Source organism: Larus michahellis, chromosome 8 (genome assembly GCF_964199755.1).
Source record: "Larus michahellis chromosome 8, bLarMic1.1, whole genome shotgun sequence".
Classification (NCBI taxonomy): Eukaryota; Metazoa; Chordata; class Aves; order Charadriiformes; family Laridae; genus Larus; species Larus michahellis.
In genome coordinates this window covers 22,874,073-22,893,096 of record NC_133903.1, presented here as the reverse complement: position 1 = coordinate 22,893,096, position 19,024 = coordinate 22,874,073, and the positions used below count along the sequence as shown (strand labels likewise).

Below are 19,024 nucleotides of genomic sequence, written 5' to 3'. Positions count from 1 at the left end.
AATTTCTTTGGGCTCATCCCCTGAAAGGCTATATCCCACACTAAGCAGACCACACTGCTTGTGCCAAGAGCAGCATGAAAATATACCCAGCAGGTATGTAGAGAGCTCCTCATCTTTCCTTCCACCTCTCCAGCAGGAAGGGCTTTGCCCTCACAAGTCGGGACCAGGTCTGATCCAGAAGTGACCACTGCCTGCAGTCAATGCTCCTCGTTCTCCCCCCATATTGACACTTGCTGTGTTAGGCATGGTGGAAGGTATAGCCCTGCCTAGTCCTTTCAGTATCCGTTTGTGTACCTGATGTCCACTAATTTGTTTAATCCCTTTTCGAACTTAAAACTACTACTCAATCCTGCGCACTCACATGGCAGCCAGTTTTGGAGTTCAGTGCTCACTGTGTCCAAAGTACTTTCCTTCATCTGTTTGAAACAACCCCCTTGAGTCTCACTGAGTGCTCCCCAGTTCTGCATTCATCTTACCCAGCACCTCTGTGGCTTGGCAAACCTCCAGCAGTCTGCTCTCCAAACTGAAGAGTCCCAGCTATTTTAGGGTCTCCTTGAAGGGCAGCTGTATCATCCCTTAATCATTTTGATTGCTTTTTCCAATTCCGCTGCATCCTCTTGAGATGTGGAGGCCAACATGTCATGTACTATCCAAAATCTGAATGTACCAGAATCTAGAGCAACTCATCAAATCCTGTTTGGTCACCTGGATCACATGGGCTCATAGGCTTTGGCAAGACTCTTGAAGGAGTAGTAGTCACCATCTGCCTCTTGCCTGCTTACAAGAACAGCAGTCACATCCAGTAGGATCCTTTCCACATTTTCAAAGACAGATGGCAGACAGAGGAAGACTGCGGACTGGATAAAGGTGTCATGAAACACTCCCATGGGGACAGAAGATGAGATAATGATGATGTGAGCATCACAAGAGGGTCACTTTAAATCCTGGCCATGCTGAGATACCTAGTTGCTCTCTTTGGAGTGAGTCTCCTTGGAGAAGCTGGGGTGCCTGTAGTCCTTACTGCCTTAAGCCCCAGGAGAGCAGAAGAGGATGTCTTTCCTGGAACGGAGCATCCCGCCAGCATAACGTTTCTGCCTGGTTTGCTACACGGAGCTTTGCCATGGTACAAAATCAGAGCTCCTGGGTCTGGGAGGAGGGACAAACAAGGGGCCTCAGCCCCATCAAGGGTGAGGAGCAGAGGCAGCTGCCTGCAGCTGGACTCCGGCTGCAGCGTTTTGCCCAGGGAGTGAGTCGCACTCTGTCTCCCATCACATTAAAGCACAGCAGGACCCAGATTTTAGATGAGAGTTCCCACCGTTCCTATTGAATATGCCTTCAAAAGGAGCTAATTCTGGCTGATAAATGCTGGACGCAAGCCACAGATGTGCTGAGCGAGGTTTTTGTGCATGCTGGTGGGAAGAGCCAAGGATCCATCAGGATCAATGACTACCTGTTGGATTAAGAGACTGGAGAACAACTTGCAACTACAAACACACTTCAATCCCTATCTCATCATTTCCATTGTAATACCTCAGGAAAACCACAAAACAGGGAACAGATTAGTGTTTTATGATCGTGATAACATGACCAGCAGCACATGCAAGGACAGCAAGACCTTGTCCTCATGCAGGGAAGACCTGAGAAATTCCCAGCAGCTCATGCTCATGACTGCTTTCTGGTATGGCCCATCTTCACCCAGGACATGAAGCAAAGACCTCAAGCCAAAGTCTCTGCTTGTTCCCCCATCATGCCGGCAGGACTTGCTCCGATCAAGGTACAGCAAAGCCAGCCTCAACCAGAGAAGGTACCGAGTCACATCAGGAAGGAATTGTTACCCTACGAGGAGGCCACAGCTGGAGTAGCTCTTGTCCAACTCCTACAGTACCAGTATGAAGCTTTGCCTACTGGTGGTCTGTCCAAAGCATGCTGCCTTAAATCCCTTGCAGTTAACCCTTTGCCACCTGCATGTAATGATGAAACAGGGCTGGAGGTGGGGGCAAGGTCAGCATGTTGCACTATGGTTGGAGATAGAGGGGTGCAGAGCTAGTGATTTGCATGGACTAGGAGATGCTCTATAGCAGCTAATATTGGCCACGCTCATGCATGGACTGTTTTGAACCATGGTAGGAATAGTCCAAGGGAGCAGCCTGGATCACTGTACATGCTGTCTCCTCCTCTGAAGTCAACAGCCTCACTTGCTCTTGGGCACAGGCGGAGGATAGCTGTGAGCTGGTCACCTTGGGATGGCTTGGGACAAACCTGCCCCAGATGTTGCAAACACCTCCCTCCCAGCAGCCGAGCACACCACCCGGACCACAAGCACCTCCTCCCAAACCACAGTGGGGAGGAGGGGTTTCTCTCCTCCTCTACTCCCCTCTCCACCCAACCCCAAGCTCCCTCCTCTCCCCTCCCCGCACTGGTGCTGCCATCTGTTTTTCTACTGATGGCAGGGGATGAGATGTTCCGCTGGCTCTTAAGAGGTGAAACACACTCAGCACTAACTTGTATTCCTGATGGGGTCCTGGAAGGGTTTGCATCCCTCCCTCCTTCCCTCACCCGCTGAACTACGTGCCTCCGCACTCTGAGGATGGGGAACTTGGCAAGGCACTGGGAGGCAGATGGACAATCAGATTAATGGAAAGAGAAGGGAGGTGGGGAGAGGAGCGAGAAGGATGAGCAGGCAGGCTGATCTGCTGCCAGCATATGATAAAGATAAGCAAAAATCGCTCTAACATCATTGTGCGGTGACCTGAACTTTCCAATGTGAGGCAGGGCTCCAGCTGAGGCTGCAGAGGTTGAGGCCTGGCTACTGCTGCCATTCCCCAGCTCAAAGTGGCTCCACCAGGGAAACATGGTCTGAGCAGCCAGGTGGCCTGGATTTCTCTTATGTAGGGTTGCTCCCCTCACTGAGGCATCCAGATGAGAAGGCTTCCTCATCCAACATGCACTTGGCAGTCAATGGAGAGGCAACAGCATCTCTGAGGGGTGACTCAGACCAGAGGTGACCTGGACAGTCCTCTGGAACAGCATTTCGCTGCCCAGTGGGAGAGCAGAAGTTGGGGTCCTAAAGGAGGTGCCTCCAGTGAGGGATTACTGTGAAATGAGGAGGAACTTGGGGCTGAGATGTCCCACGGACATGGTAAATCAAGCTGAACCACGTCAGACCCAGCAGAAGCTATGTTCTGCATGGCCAGAGGAATAGGGATGAGGGCGGAAGCCAGCATAGGTGAGGTGGAAACAATATTCAGGGCATTTTCTGTGGTCAAACATGGGGACCGGTAACACCTACCTTCCTCCCAGTGCTGAGCAATACTTTGAATGAGACAATTTTTGGTAAGAGTTATTCTTTATGGCAAGACAATGACTACTATAAAACACATGTGAAAAAGTGTTATCTGGGAAGATTTGTCTGATCAGTTCAACCTTAACAACCTGCAGCAGTGCAGAAGAAAACCCAACGAAAAGAATAATCGAAGACACATATGTGAGAAGTGAGGAGGAGGAGAACAGGGAGGAGGTGGCTGTGAGCTGTATCAAAAAGGAGAGCATCAGGGTAAAAGAAACTATCTGAAGATGAATCTTCATTAGTATTACAGTGAGTGACTGTGACCTTAAAAATAGGTCTGCACTGACAAAATTGCTAACGAGGAAGAAGGCATTGTTCCTCAGAGGAGGATCAGGATATCTGACACATAGTTAGATGACCCGAAGGACTAGAGAGAGAAACAGGATGACATTCACTTGTATAAAATTGAAGGGCAAGCTCTTGTACTGATGGTAAAACATCTGCTGTTCGCTTGGAGCTCATCAGTTGGAAACAAAGGAGGTAGAGAAAGATCTGGGTGTACTTGGTGACCTCAGGATATCTCTGAGCTGCCAGACAGATGCAACTGCAGAAATAACAGATATAGTCCTGGGTCCTATCAAAAGAAACATTTCCAGCACAAGGAAACTTTGTGCAGGGCTTTGGTGAGACCTCAGCAGGAAGAGTATGTACTGCTTGGTCGTTTCTGATGAAAGTTTAATTGAAAGCAGAAAAGGCATTAAAAAGTCTACAAGGGTGAATAAGAGCATCGACTCTCCAGCTTCTGGTAGAACACTGCAAGCATTTGGCTTGCTTAACATACTGTATGCTAAGACTGCTGTCGAGGATTGCTTTCTAAGAGTAAAAGGGGATGACAAGCATCCAGGAGCAGAAAGAGGTCATGCTGGCCATGAGTATGTTTGAGTGGCCAATGAGAAGACAGTGACTGTTACCGCGAGATGCTGAGACTTCAGGTAGTTGGTCCCTGTCTCTCTCTCTCACACATACAAGCACACACAGAAATAAGCTGGCATTTTTCATCATCCCCTACGGGACCTCTTGCTGAAAACACAGACCTGACCCAAAGTGAGGTGCAGGAATCATAGAGGAGGAAAGGCTGTGGTCAGTCTGGTGTATCTGAGGCTAAGGGAGCATCCTCATGCCTGTGTCAGCTTTCTCTTACCTAAACTGCACAGGAAGGGAAGGAGGAGCACCTCACATCCCATCTGTTTCCTTTTTTGGAAGGAACAACTCCCAGAGAGTTGCTAGCAGGAGAACCACATATAGGATCATCACAACCATCTGGACTGCTCTTCCACATAAGCCCATCCTACTTCAAATACATCGCCCCAGAACCGAGCTAAAAGATGTGGGTTAGAAAGACATGGAGCTCCCAAAACACTGGAGGATCCATCACTAAGCTCTGGTACTCAACCACCAAACACCTGTCTAGCACACAGCACCTCATTCCCCCACGCTTGCAGCCCGTGCCTTGCAGTAGAGATACACAACACAGCTGTCAAGTTTGGAAAATAACTGTTGCACCTTCTGTTGACCATAACGTTTCTTTCCTGGGGATGTAGCCACTGCAACATAGCCCTTTCTCCCACACTTCAGTCGACAAAGAGCTGAGCTAGGCAGAATCAGTGAGCAAAAGCGATCATTTGCATTGAAATGAGCATATAAAAATAAAAAAGAAATCAGCAAAACCCAAAGCTATTTTTGGTGTACAAACTTCATTTACATTTTCCTTTTTGGTAAAAATCCCAAATTTTCAGCATACAACATTCCAAAATACCCCCCCACTTTTTCCTTTTATCCTTAATCATAATAACAACTAGTGCTTGACAGAGACTGCCTATTTTTAATTTCCTTTGCAAACTGACTCCAGGCCGCCTGTGATTTTCTCCTGCCTGGTCATTATTCAAAGCAAAATGAGCAGCAAACATTTCTGCAAGGAATTCTTTGTCTGCAGATTCTTCAGGAGTGGTTTGTTTTGCATGTACGAGGCTGGAAATCCTAGTTGTTTTGGTTGGACATATGAGTCACACAGGGCTTTTCTGGATCCGCGTTACTCTAGAACTGCAGTTCTGGTTAAGGAAATATTCAGGCTTGGAGTCAGCATGGTCTTTTTGGGGATACCCCTTGCCAGTGAAATCCTTTTGCTAGAACATTCTTCCTGGGCTAGCCAAGAAGAAGCAGGCGAGGAAGGAAATGAGTTATTCTGCAGCTCTTGTTCCCCAGCATCACCCTGGCTGTGGGGAACCATACCCAAGGATGCTTGCACTGGTGTCTCTGCTGAGCCAGCAAGCCCTGGCCCAGCTTTGAGCAAACATAAAGCCAAAGCCATCCAGCTTTGTGCTGGAGTGAGTCTTCATCACCAGGAGCTCTCCTGCAAAGAGGAGGAGGCTTGTGCTGGGAGCAAGGGGGGCTTACCTCGCATGACTGGATGCAGTGAATGACGGAGGGGTCTGGATACCATCGCAGCCTGCCCGTGCACACAATATGCTGAGGAGAGAGGGAGAAAAGGGCTGTTAGGCGAGGCAGCAGAGGCAGGGCACAGCCACCAACACTCTCTGGAGGTACAGGTTCTTCCACAACATCGCGGTGCAGAACAGCAGTGGCACCCTTAAGACCCTTCCTGCACCTCTGCCCAGCAGGGAACCCTTTGAAGCCCATCAAACCCAAGGCAGCTGCACGTGGTTCATCCACAAACCAGGGTACATTTTTCAAGGTAGAGGCTAGATAGACATGTGCGTGTGTTTACGCAGATGTATATAGGTGCATGACTGAGAGAGGACAAAAGGAGATGGCCAGGACCACCAGAGAAGTGAATTTGTCTGGAAGTGCCACCTCACGGCGGCTAACATGACCACAAGATGCTGCCAGAAGGAAGCCACCCCAGGGCCACAACAGGCTAAGTCTGCCATCACCTGTCTGCATGATGCTGGATTCACCAGCTTCTGGCTTGTACGGGATGGGGGGCTCAGCCAGTCATCACTTGGTGCCTGCATTAATTTGCTCATTGACCTCTGCTCGGGCTCTGAGAACCAGGTCCCAAGAGGACTCACCCCCCCAGACCTGGCCTGAAGGAGATACACCAGACTCGTGTTCACTCGTGGGGCTGAGGTTATCACTGGTATTTACGAGGCACGAACTCAGCTGTTACAGCCAACTGGACACAAGAGCAAGATGTGAAGGGCTCAGTTTCATCGTGCTGGAACGTGTTGTCCTGCTCATTCAGCAGGGTTTGTGGGGAGCACTCATGATTATACAGAGGGAAGAAAAGCCCCACCACACATGCAATTTCCTCCTTGTAAAGCTCAGGCAGACTTTGAAATCTGAGGCCCCATAAAATGATGGCTGGACTGCGAAAGTGTCCTAGGATGCCCTTCACAGCACTGGAGTCACACAGAAGGGCATGTGTGCTTTCTCCTAGCCTCCCATTCAAAATGTGCAGCAGCAGGCAGACCAGCTCCAGCATTCCCAGGTGCATGGCAGCTGGGAACAGGGTAGCTCTGCCCACGCAAACCTGCTGCAGGTCCTTCTGCTGCATGTTCGGTCAAGACCATGATGGGGCTGAGGCAGAATGAGGTCCTGGCCAGGCTCAGCCATTGCAAGGAAGGCACAACTGGAGGCTGCTGCCGTCAGCTGGAGCAGAGGCTGGGGATGCTGGCTGAGCTAGCTGATTCCTGTTCAGCCCAGAGCATATTTGGATCCTAACCCTGCTGGGATGTTTCATATGTGGATGCTGGGCAACTTGAATGGCATTTTAGCACACTCATATTAGTATATTCGTATTCCAGGCTTGGAAATAAGGGCAGAGGGACAAACATGCTTGGCTGTCAGATGTGACCAGAGCTGAAAGAAAGACAGGACCATGCCATCTCCGAGTGGCCTCTGCAGCTCCCTGTGTGGTTCACCCTATCCTCTCTACCACCTCAGGAGCGTGGCAGCTCCCAGAAATGGAGGCTGTTGGAGGCTTGGAGGAGCATAGCAGGGAGCAGAGGCAGGAGCCAGGGGCAGAGAGGAAACAAGACAGTCCACAGAGAGAGCTCCTGGCAAGGGGGAGAGCCGCTTCTTAAAATAATGCCTCCTGCTCTCTGCAAAATGCCTCCCTTGCACGAGAGCCCACAGCAGCAGCAAAAGGGAAGCCGAACACCACTGCCTTGATGGGCCAAACCATCCAATCCCTCAAAGGCGAGGACTCTTTCCAAGGCTCATGCTTAACCATCCCACATGTCCCGGGCGTCCCCACCCCCCAGCAGTGATCCATTGTGGGTCTGATTCAAGGTGACATACAGTAGTATCCACAGGCACGATGCTGGGCCTCCGGCAAGCTCCCAGGAGGAGGGGAAAGCATTTGGATGGGAGCGCTGGCTCCTGGGAAGATTGTTTGCTTTTTTTTGTTCCAACTCCTTCCTTATGCATCTCGTTTTTATTTTAAGAAATATTACCCAGGCGGAGATGCATTTTGGGAAAGTCGTGCCGTGAGGATCCAAACTATTTGAGCTATTTGAGCTGTTTTGCCTACAAAATGAGTAAGAGACGGGGAGGGAAAGGCCCCCCCCTGTTCCAGCAGCAGAGGCAACTGGCTGGCCAGCGGGTCCTGGCAGCCAGAGACACCTTTCAGCTGACAGCGCCCTGCTTCCTCCTTGGCAGGGAGATGCCTGCCTGGGGTTGCATCCCTGCTGCCAGGCAGTCAGGGACCCAGAATCATGATGTGCCAGGGGTGGCTTTTGCTCTCCCAGAACACTGGCTGACAATAACAGCAGCTTAGCAGATTTAGGCATGCAGCACATCCTGGAACATCAGCGGGATTCCTGCATTTAACTTCATTCATTGTGGTATCCTGCAAGTCCTTGAAAGTTGGCTTGGGAGCGGGTAGCTTATGCTGAACGGGAGAGCAGGAGGCTGTGCAGTAGTGTCTGCAGGGGAGGGAAGAGGAGGAAGAAGTGGTGGGAGGGAGGAGGACCTTGGCGCTGTAACCTGATTATGGGGAGCAGCAGGTACCTCTGGGGCATGCAGCCCGGGCAGCTCCTTGGAGAAGGCCAGGCAGCCCCAAGCTCACTTACGCTGCTTGTCTTTCTGAGTCTTACCCTTCTTCACCCAAGGCAAAGAGATTTTGCTTAAATAACACCAGAGAGAGAGGAGGAGGGCTGCCCTCTGTGCTGTCAGCGAACCCCCTGCTAGAGGAATCCACCTCCCCATTTACCTGGACTCTGGTGGGCTGCAGACGGTGATCCATAGTCTCAGCAGTTACGTTTTCGGGCAGTATGACAGGATCGCTGGGAGGTATGATACAGGAAGGTATGCACACAGCACCTGCAGGAGAAGAGAGCCTTGAGGACTTCGTCAGGAATGAGGCAACTATGTTTTAGAAGAGCGTGCCTGAGCCAAACATGTAGGCTCCTCACTGAGGTTAGAGGTGGACATAGAGGAGACCCTTTTCCTCCCAACCTGGTATGAAAATTCCTTCCCCAAATCCTGAATTATGCAAGGGCCTACAGGAGAGGCCAATTCTCTTCTCCCAGATGAGAGGAAAATTGAACACGCCCCAAGAGACAGATTCAAGCCCTGATGGCAGGAAAATAAGTCTGACCTAGATGCTCTGGGATGTTTGTTGACATGTTAGAAAGTGTTTTCATAGTTTTTCTACCATGCTGAATTCCCACTGTCTTCCTATGCCCTAGGAAGAAAAAATGTTGCAAAAACCACCTTTGAAAACCAGGTGGATCCCAGCCCTAACCCCAGCCTCACATCAGGTCTGTCCAAAGCTTAACCTTAGCAGGATCTGCCCTTAGACTTTCTTCGGCCTGTTTTGATCAGAGCTGGATAACTGGTGTGTTTGCTTCAGAGTGATACGGGCTTTGCTCAAGCGTCCTGTCCAGCAGCATGCCAGATGAGATGCAACCACTGTGACTGAGCACTGCGGCTTTTCCTGAAAGCACAAAGTGACCAAGTCCTGGAGAAAGAAAAGGATGATGTGGTGCCTCATCTGGTGAAAGTGCCCTGTTACGCACTATTGTCACTGTGGCTTTTATGTAGGACCTGCCACATTAACCCTGTAACGTCAGCAGTAATAACAAGTGGAGAGACCTTGGGGGAATTGGAGGGCTAGAGATTAGGAAAATTACTGCAAAGGGCTGGGTTTGCCCTAGAGACGAGTCCCTGCTCCTTCTGAAAAGAGAGACGCTTACAGTGGAGCCAGCTTTAGCTTTGAGTCTTGCCCATGACTACAACCAGGGCATGCACAAGGCTAAAGCCGCCCCTGGCTCTGTGTCTAGAAAGAGGACAGAAGAGAAAACAGGATTTTTTTAATAGATTTAGTGTGGATTGGTACAAGAAGAGTCATCGTGACCTTCAGCTCTCTGGGAGAGCTGAGTCAACGTAAGGTTTGGTTTTCTGTTTAGCTTTCCTCTGCCCTCACCTATGCCGTGCCCCTGCTCACACTTGTACTCCAAGAAATTCAGTTCCGGGGGTGGCGGACAGGTGCCCTGTAAGCTCTCGCACAGTTTAAACTCTTCTGTCCATAAGCCCTCCTTGGTGCAGATGATGGGAACCTGCAAAGCAGAGGGAGAGCAGCCGGTATTACTACTGGCAGTAGCAGGGCTTACAATGCCTGGCCACTGCCCAGCTCCGGAGGGAACAAAATGCAAGGAGCCCCCTCCTGCCAGTGAAGTCCAGAGGGAAGTTCTCTGAGGCAGCTGGGTTGCAGTCATCTGGTCCAGCCTATGTGTACTTTGCACTATCGACCAGAAAGCAAATTCTTTTCCAGCTGCTGCTGGATCCCACCAGAGGGAATCAACTGCACTTCTTTTGACAAGACCCTTTCAGCAGGTTGGATACAAAACCTGGATGGAAGAGCCTGTCAGGCAGCAGCCTCCATCCCCAGGCTAGCAGCCTCCATCCCCACCCCCTAACCCCTTGGTTAGCAATCCTGCTACAGCAAGGTTGCCCATCATCCCAGGCATCCCAGCTCCCAAAACCTGCTGGAAACCCTCTACTTTTTCTTTCTGACCCTTTTCACTCGAGACAAGCAGGCTCACCTAGGACCACTGCTTTTTGGAAGGGTCCCCAGGAAGCAGAAGATCATCCCCAGGCAGTGGCACACTCTGTGCCATGGGTGGTATTCACCAAGAAAAGCTTTGGGTTTGCAGGGCAACTGCTGCTTGGTAGTACAAAGGCATTTGGCCCTGGGGATGGCCAGGCTGCCGTAGGGCCCCTCTACACAGTGGGGCACAGGGAGCCCTGCTGTTTTCAGGTACAACGAAGCACAACATTTGGCCGATCTCTGCCTCTCCCTCAAGTGACTCACCTGTTGTCCCTGTGGCTCGCAGTTGAGGACACACTGGCTGTTCAGCTCAAAGCCCTGGGTGCAGTTGTACATGCCCTCAAAGATGGGAGGGGGTGGCTCGCACACCACGGCGATGCAGTGGCCCTCTTCCCATTGCCCACTCTCCAGGCACTGGACCTTCAGGAACTTCCTGGGGAAACACAGACGCCAGACTGGGCTGCAGCACCCCAAACAAAGCCCTGCCTTGGCTGTACCAAGCATCCCACAGAGGCAGGAGCACCCTAGAGACATCTCTCCCAGAGCACAACCAAACCCCTGTGTGGGGCTTTCCCATGCCATCCCACCCCTCACCACAGGCAAGCCCTCCTAAAGGGACAGCCCACGCTCAACCAAGACCTTTTCTTCCTCTCACTAGGGAGATCACGCTGATTTAGGAGCACCGGATGTTTTTTTCTTGCACTAGCCACACCATTGCTCCCCGCCCCTCATGATGCCCCTAAATCATGCCCCTCTGCCCCGCAGCCCCTGCGTGTCCTGGGCTGCTTTGTCCCACCGCCAGTAGCTATATATTTTGCTGGATGGAGTGAGCCTCCACCAGTAAATCCTGCTGGCCTGCACCCAGCTACTCCTGAGGCTCCTCTTTGTACTCCAGCCAGATCTGTCAATCCCACTCTCGCCGAGGGGCTGTCATACCGCAGCAGACCAATACCATCCTGTGCTGCTAAAACAGCCCAGCACAAACTACTCACCAAAAAAATGATGAAAAAAGAAAGGAAAAAAAAGTCCAGGAGCAGAGCCCACACGCTTTTCAGTCTCCTGTCCTTGGCAGCAATAGAGACAACGCATCTCTTACACAGAGGCATCAAAACCCCACGAGGCATCGGGCTGGCTGGGGACTGCTCTCCCAGAAGAATGCATGTCACCGTGACTCCAGACTTTGACACACAGGTTTTGACAGCGCTGATGAGCTTTACCTGAGCCAGTGCGGATTGCTCTATCCTTAATGAGACTTTTTCCCCCCTACCTCCTGCCCTTCTCTACTAGACAGTCTGCTCCAGTTGCTTGCCCCTGCCCTCATCCACCACCAATGCCAGCAGGCAGGGCTCCAGGCGCTGCGTTATGGAGTTTATAGCATGCCGCATGTATGCGGAGGGGAGTTTAACTGGGTTAGAGAAACCCCACAGGGCAGGCACTAAAATGCCCCTTGTTCTGAGCAGCAGCAGATATTGCATGGGGCCACCCGGCTGCCCCTGAACACACGGTGCAGGGTCCACGCAGCCCGGAGTGACAAGGGGATCCCACTCCACCGCCAGACCCGGGGCACAAGCTGGTGGCTATCCCTATCACTTTTCTGCTAGGAACTCCTGGATGAGAAAGTTGAGAGTTTTATGAAACACTAATCTCTTCAAATATTTGCAGTTCTTAGATATACCATTCTTCCTTCAGAAATCAGGGATCTGGTTTTCCTAAAGACTGTATAAGCGGAACAGCGGGTTTCTGCTCTGGTGAATTCATGCTCCAGCAGGTAATGTGGAGGCAGGCAGGGAAGGGGATAGGATGGAACATAGCAGGTCCCTTGGCACAGAGTTCTGCACAAATCTTCCCACAAGACCATGCTGGGAGTGTGGGTGGCCATGGTGTGAGCACCTGAGCAGCAAGTGATGCTGCAAAGTCACCTCAAGAGCAGTAGCTTGAATTAACTCAAGGCAACTGCAACTACATACTATTTTGGAAGGCTGTTGAGGACGAGCAACTCTGGATCCCATTGTGGGCATCTGTGGTTTCAGCCCACCCCTAATTTAGCTTTCTTGGTTGCTCGCCCTTTCCAATGGGATGATGGTCACTGCCTTGTGAAGATGCCCCTATCAGACCTTGCCTCCTCTCTTGTCTGATCGTTTTGCTCTGCCCACCTTTAAAGGTGAGAAAGATGCATGCCAAGAGGTACTGATCTGTGTTGCTTGTCCAGGTCCTCAGCATTTCCCCCTTCTTGAATTGCCTGGCACCTAGGGTGTGATCCAGCTGTCCAACTTGCAAGGGGGAAATCACCTGGGGTTAAGCTGGTGGCATTACAGCAACAGGAGCAAAGTGGTTGGGCAAAGTCTCGCTGGAAGAGCAATGCATCGGGCACTGAGCAAACTCCTTTACAGACCAGGAGCATACCAGCCACATGCTACTTCTCACTCCCCCGCTGGCCACCGGGGTATAACCGATGCAGCCACTGCATCTCCCTGTTGCTCCTCTGAATCACAGAAGAGGCCCTTTGCCCAGGAGCTGGGGGAAGACTTGGGAAGAGGGGCCGAGCATGGAGAGGACACACCATGGGAGCTGCAGTTTGCACAGGTGCACGCTGTGGTTCAGAGCCCCATCGTCTTCACCAGAGCTCCTTGTCTTGATGTGGTGCTGGAGTGACCCCAGCATGGGGTCAGCACTGTGCACAGCCTCTCCAATTTCTCCCCAGACCTGCACCACCCCCAGACCTCGGGGGAGAAACCGCCTTCCTCCAGAGACTCACCCCATCACCAGCATCCGTGCTGGAGAACTTCAAACAGGGATAGCCTGGACTGACCCCAGGGTAGAAGGTGGCATGTGGACCACTGCCACACGTATGAACTGAGCAGTTTATATTAAAGTACGGAGAAGGGAAGGGAGAGGCTTTTTAAAAAAAAAAACAAACACATGTATATATATGAAAAAAACACATCCTTGAAATTTCCAGACCCCCCTCCCCGACTTCTTCTGATCTGGGTTAGCGGCATTTCTCGAGGATTAACAAGGAAGCCAGGAAAATAAGAGTCAAAGCTTCCCCTTCCAACCAGGCAAGCAGATGCCTAATGGGTAGAAGAGGCAGGGGAGACTTCTGAGGCCAGTGAGGGCTGCTTCTGACATGAAGGCATGAGCGTTCACCCAGCTCTGGGAGCTGAGCACACAGGAGCTTGGCTGGGATCCAGCCGTGTACTGGGATGGCCAGCTTGGGGGAACTGGGTCTGCTGTACAGGAGCTGTGATAAATGAGCCTAAAAGCCTCATCTCCCATGGCAGGAGACTGACAGCTTCAAAAAGAATAGTGGAGGAAGCAGGGACGTTTGCCAATAAATTGAAAGAAAGCAAAACCAGCTTTGTAGGACCTCCGGTGCTGCACTCCAAACAGGCTGGGCAACCTGGGCTGTAAATCTTCATCAGAGACCTTAGAGGTGGAAGTGACACAGGAGTCCAGTTGACAGCCTGTGGTTTTTTTACCTGGCTGCTTGGTTCCCTCAGCTCTATGGGTGTTTGCCTTTTATCTGGAAGGGGCCAGATGTGGTCAGAAGCAGCAAGCTCCCCGTGCCTTTGCACCCACCACAAATGTACAGTGGCCCAGTGCCCTGCTAAACTCCTGGGTTAGGCTGTCTTGCTTTGCCACTGCGATCTTTCCAATTCATTGCCAGCACTCAGTCTGCTAACTCCTTCCAGTCTGTTTTCTCCTCCACATTCTCCTGCCTCCTCTCCCTCTTTCATAGTCTCCATAGTCTTTGAATGGAGAGAGGAGGCGGAGGGGCTGACACCTCCATGGAAGCTCATCAGGGGGCTGGGCTGTCTCATGGCTCCCTTGATCTCTGGTCAAAATGCAGGTTGAGACTTTAAAATCTGCCCGAAAAGGCCTGCGTGTCTGGTTCATCTTTGCTTCATTCCCTCAAGCTAGCAGAAGGGGATCAACCCCTCACGAAAGTAGCTTTGAGATCCCAAAATCTCTTCTCTCCAAGCAATCATACCGCATTGGCTAAGTGAAACAACCGTTCTGCAGGGTCTGACCTTTTTGGTCTCCAAACGGAGAGCATCCCCCCAGCATGACAGTGCTCCCCTAAAGGATGTCCTAGATATTCCTGTTGGAAAGCTGCTTAAGATGGCACTTTGTGGTGGAAGCAACAGCAGGGACAGACCACTGCGGGAGTGATACCCGTTTTCCCCGAAGTATCTGACCTCTGACTTTCAGGCTGGCTCTTTTCAATGCTGCAGCCCTGGATGATGCCAAACATTGCTCCTTTGTGCAATCCAGGTGGGTGGGTTGGTGCTGCCATTGGACAGATGTTGCTCAAAACCAGAGACCTCCCATCACAAAGCACGAATGCACATGTTAAGTTCCTCTTGTTAACTGTTATTTTGGGGTTAGATGTGAAATAGCTTGGCAGCTGGAAACCAGGCTGTTATGTGGGCTCTCCAAGCTGAAAACAGATTTACTTTAGGAAGAGTCAAAGATTTACCCTTCATGTCAGCGTTGTCAGTCAGATGATCCTGCCAGCAGAAAGGCAGCAAATCTCTGTCAGGATCTTAATTACACAATCAACATTTCTTCTAGGATCCCTCGTTGACAAGCTGTGATTTCTGAAGGGCCTTTCCTCACTCAGGTTAATAGATAAAAGTATCTTCTCTGAGACAACAGATTTCTTTATCCCCTTTCTCTTCCACTTATGCTATGGGAAATGATTTTCAATTACAATTGCAGGAGCATTCTAAGTAACCTTACTGCCCCTGCAGTAAAATTCCACTAAGGAAATAGAAGTGAGGGAATCATATGAGCATCTGTGTCCAAGAGCATCCTATCTTAGACAGGGACAGCTGATTCCCAGCCATGGCTCAGGCCTGCATAAGGTGGGCACCGTAGCCCTACCATGTAAGAAACAAAGCTCCAGAGGTTGGGTCCCCGGTCCAGCTGTAGCAGCCACGGTGTTTTAAGAGGTACATGAGAGAGGAATGCTCTACAGAAGCTTGATCAAAAAAACCAGCTAGTCAGGAGATGATGCTGAGCCCTGGCTGGGTTGAGCTCCTGCTCGCTCACATTACAGCTTAACTGTCCCTATCCAGGGGTATCCAGAGCCATCCCTGAAGGAAGGTGCTTATAAGCAGCCCTTGAAGGAAATGACCAAGCTTCTTATAACAGTGCCGTGAGAAGATGAGCATGTCTTTCACATAGTAGCAGAGTGGGCTGAACCCTTAGGAACCCACAGACACCCAAAGATGCCTCTACACCTTCCCTGGAGAACAGTGCGAGCTCCATAGCTGTGGGCGAGGCCAGCTGGGGATTACATTCCTTCCATCATTCACCTCTAGAAAGGCATGATTGCTAGAATTCAAAGAATAATTCAAAGGGAGTCTGACTATATTTCCAAGGTTGGGATAATTAGCTGCCGTGGGGAGTCTTCAGTGTCAGCTGTGGACCATGCCTGACTTTTGTCCAATATCTAGTACACAGAATCTTGCTTTCTTATGCCCATCAACACCTGTACGAACTAAACCCTTTAGCAAGGCTGGTGCTTGCCAGGTTGGTGGACAACAGGGAGACAATGGATCAAGAACTCAGTTTGCTGAACGCAGAAAGAACCCAGAAAGACTTCAGAAGACCCCAAAAACTGATGTCTGAGTCATCAGCTGAGACCCTGCTCCCTCACCAGCACATCAGCAACCTGCACCCCACCGGTGCCGGCCCCTTCCAGAGCTCTCCATCGCCTTGTCCAAAGACTCGCTTTCTCCAAAACTGGCCCGAACAAAGAAAGCAGCCTCTCACTCTGGCAGCTCCCACCCTCTGCATGCCAGGGCTGAAACACCAGAAGAAATTGCTGGGAATAGCAATCGACTGGTCCACTTACTGGCTAGTAGCTGCTACTCACTGCATGCTCCAAGGGGTTTGTACTCTCGCTGAGTATACACACAGAGCTCCAGATGAGATGATACACTGGCATTTACTCTTCTAGGGAAAGGCTTTTGCTTTGAATCAGGCCACTCACATAGCAGTTAATGTGGTATGATAAGAAAACAATAAAGTTTGTGCTCCTGTTAATGTTTTTTTTGCTTACTGTAACAGGATCATACTCTACTATCAAAGATGTTAGATGAATTAGTAGCAACGATAACAGCAAATGTGAAAACACTATGTCAACATGCATTGCTATGAAAATGTAAATGACTTTGCATGATTTTCCTTGACTTGTCTCACCAGCTGTTCACTCCCATAGGGAAGGTACACACACGTCAGAGGAGCCTCAGGAACTCCCAGAGGGCATCCTTCTTACCAGCAGTTGCTGCAGCATGACTGAGATGGCCTAACTTTGCAAGCTGCATTGATCTGATTGCACATCCAGTGCCTAAAATGCCACAGGCACGCAAGCTGCTCTGCAGTTGGTAGTCTATGTGATCGTAGCCATAATCACAATTTGCTTAGCTCCCTTTGGCCCAAGAAATGCTCCTAACACTGCAAAAAGCTGTTTACAGAAACCACTTCCTTCATTACGAGGCAAGAAATTTGGCAACTGCTTCCCAGTGCACAACAACCCTACCCCAGAGCAAAGTAGAGATGAAGTCTGCATCCAATTAAAACTGGAAGGGGGCATTAAACAATTAGCACATAATTACCTGATTTGGGTTAGCATCAAGACTCTGAGGAGGACCCAGCCAGTGCCAGGGGATCTTTAGTGACCATACCCAATAGGGACTTCAGCTGGAGGCATCGCAGACAAAATGCTTCTTTACCCCTTAGCGTCACGATATTGGCTGAGCACAGAGGTGGTGAAACACAAGGAATTTTTTCCCCGAAGCTTTGGGAAAAATCTTCTCCAATTGAAATGCCAGTGCTTGAGATTAAATTTAGCCAAGGCATGCAGGGGGTAAAATGTTAACCCTGACAAAAGGCAGTAATTTATTCTTACGGCCCTCAGCGCCTTGATCTATGTTGTATCACTTTTAGGAAAGACAGCAGCTCCAGCAATCTTCCGGCATCTTATTACATCTAATTACCTGAGAGTCCACAAACACTTCTGTACATGCTTAATTTTCAGCAACTGACAAGTAAGTTGAGGTGCACGGCAAAATTTGCATGCTTTAGGTTAAGGCACTTACCGTACTCATGCATGCAACAGCAGCTTGCATCTTTTCCCCACCTGCTTTCACCTGAACCAGAGGAATACCTGTTGTATCTTAAGAAATCTGCATGACCAGAGCAAGCTGCTCTGCCTTGTACCTATCAAATCAGCTCTTTGAGACTGCCAGTGTACCTCTCCTCCTTGCTCACGTTGGGGAAGAGGAGGAACGAAATGGTGATAACAGACCTGCCACAGACTTACTTCTTAGGCTTGCCTGCTACATTCTCAGCCACATGGTATCCAGGCTTGCACTTGTAGCGACAGACTGAGCCCACATCGTGGTTCCCCTGCAGGCACCGCGGAACCAGGAGCTTGGCATTGGCCACCGCAGGAGGTGCATCACACTCCAGCTTGCAGTAGGCTTCAGGGAGGGACCAGAGACTATCCTCCAGGCAGGTCAGCCACTGGTTTGTTCCTGAACCCAAAAGAGAAGCAGTTTGTTGGGTTTACAGCTGACCTGGGAATGGAGTCCTGCTGAGGGAAGCTCAGAGCAATTGGCAAAAGTCCTCTCGTTAAGAGTGGATACTGATGCAAGGGAGGCAACAAATATAAAGACCATGGACTCCGTTGCATGGTTGGTCAGGCTGGGGCAGAAACCAAATCCCTTGAATGCAGATAGAAGTGGGGAAGGGGAAACTTCTAGGGAATGGAGAAAGGATCTTTGTTCTGCAAATCCTCCCAAAACTTTCCCTTAAACTTCCCCTCTCTGGTGATGCCTCAGGAAAGCCTTCAGTGGGCTGGGGGCTTTCATGTATGACAGCTATCTGTCATATTTAGCTCAGCTCATCTCCATTCTCCCCAAGTGCTTTTTACAGCTTGTCCTTACCTTCCCTTACAAGCTGTCATACCCTGTGCTACATATGCACTGCAAGTTGGAAACTGCCAGCAGGACAGATGTGGGAACCTTAACTGGTGTGACTAGGAATTCAAACGACCCATTACTAAAGGCTTGGGTTGAGTATTACAGCCCAACTCCCTGTTGTCCCTCTAGAGAGAAGGGGATATTATAGACCCAGCTAATGGGTGGCCAAAACTGCACAGCTCTGGGTGACTGCAGTAAGTGTCCAGGACTGCATCACCCACATGGTGTGGATGATGGATGGCTCACTGGGAACTGCTGAGCAAGAAAAAAAAATGGACTGAAGTGAATGGGACTCTTCTTACTGAGGGGTTTAGATCAGTAGATTCCTGGTGCATCCAGACTGCTCCACACTCCCTTCGAGCATCGCTTTCTTTTTATGGGATCTCTGCTCTGCCTACAACTCCTCTTGGACCAGGGACAAGACCGTGCGTCCACACAGCGCCTGTGCTCCCAGCGGGTCAGCACTGCTGAGGGTCAACCCCCACCTCCAAGCACCATGCAGCTGTGTCATCCTTTCCTTGCCTGTTCTTAGCATTTATTAGCCTTGAGAGTCTGCCCATAAGGATGCGAGCCTTTGGGGAGAACAAGCATCAGGCACGTCTCTGGACCTCTGCGAGTTTACCCGCGTGGCTCGGAAGCCTTGGCTGAGCACCACCAGCTGTCGTGTCAGCC

General features: G+C 50.5%; 1 protein-coding gene across 1 annotated transcript in view; it reads right to left on the bottom strand.

Annotated features, from left to right (window-relative positions):
- Positions 1 to 19,024, bottom strand: part of PAPPA2 (pappalysin 2) — a 101,181-nt gene that overhangs the window by 16,743 nt on the left and 65,414 nt on the right. Inside the window, exons 16-20 of the mRNA XM_074597362.1 lie at positions 17,692 to 17,905; positions 10,623 to 10,791; positions 9,735 to 9,867; positions 8,520 to 8,629; positions 5,741 to 5,812 (exon numbers count right to left, since the gene is read on the bottom strand). Of these exons, the coding sequence (XP_074453463.1) occupies positions 5,741 to 5,812; positions 8,520 to 8,629; positions 9,735 to 9,867; positions 10,623 to 10,791; positions 17,692 to 17,905 (698 nt within the window). The remainder of the gene's footprint in view (positions 1 to 5,740; positions 5,813 to 8,519; positions 8,630 to 9,734; positions 9,868 to 10,622; positions 10,792 to 17,691; positions 17,906 to 19,024) is intronic.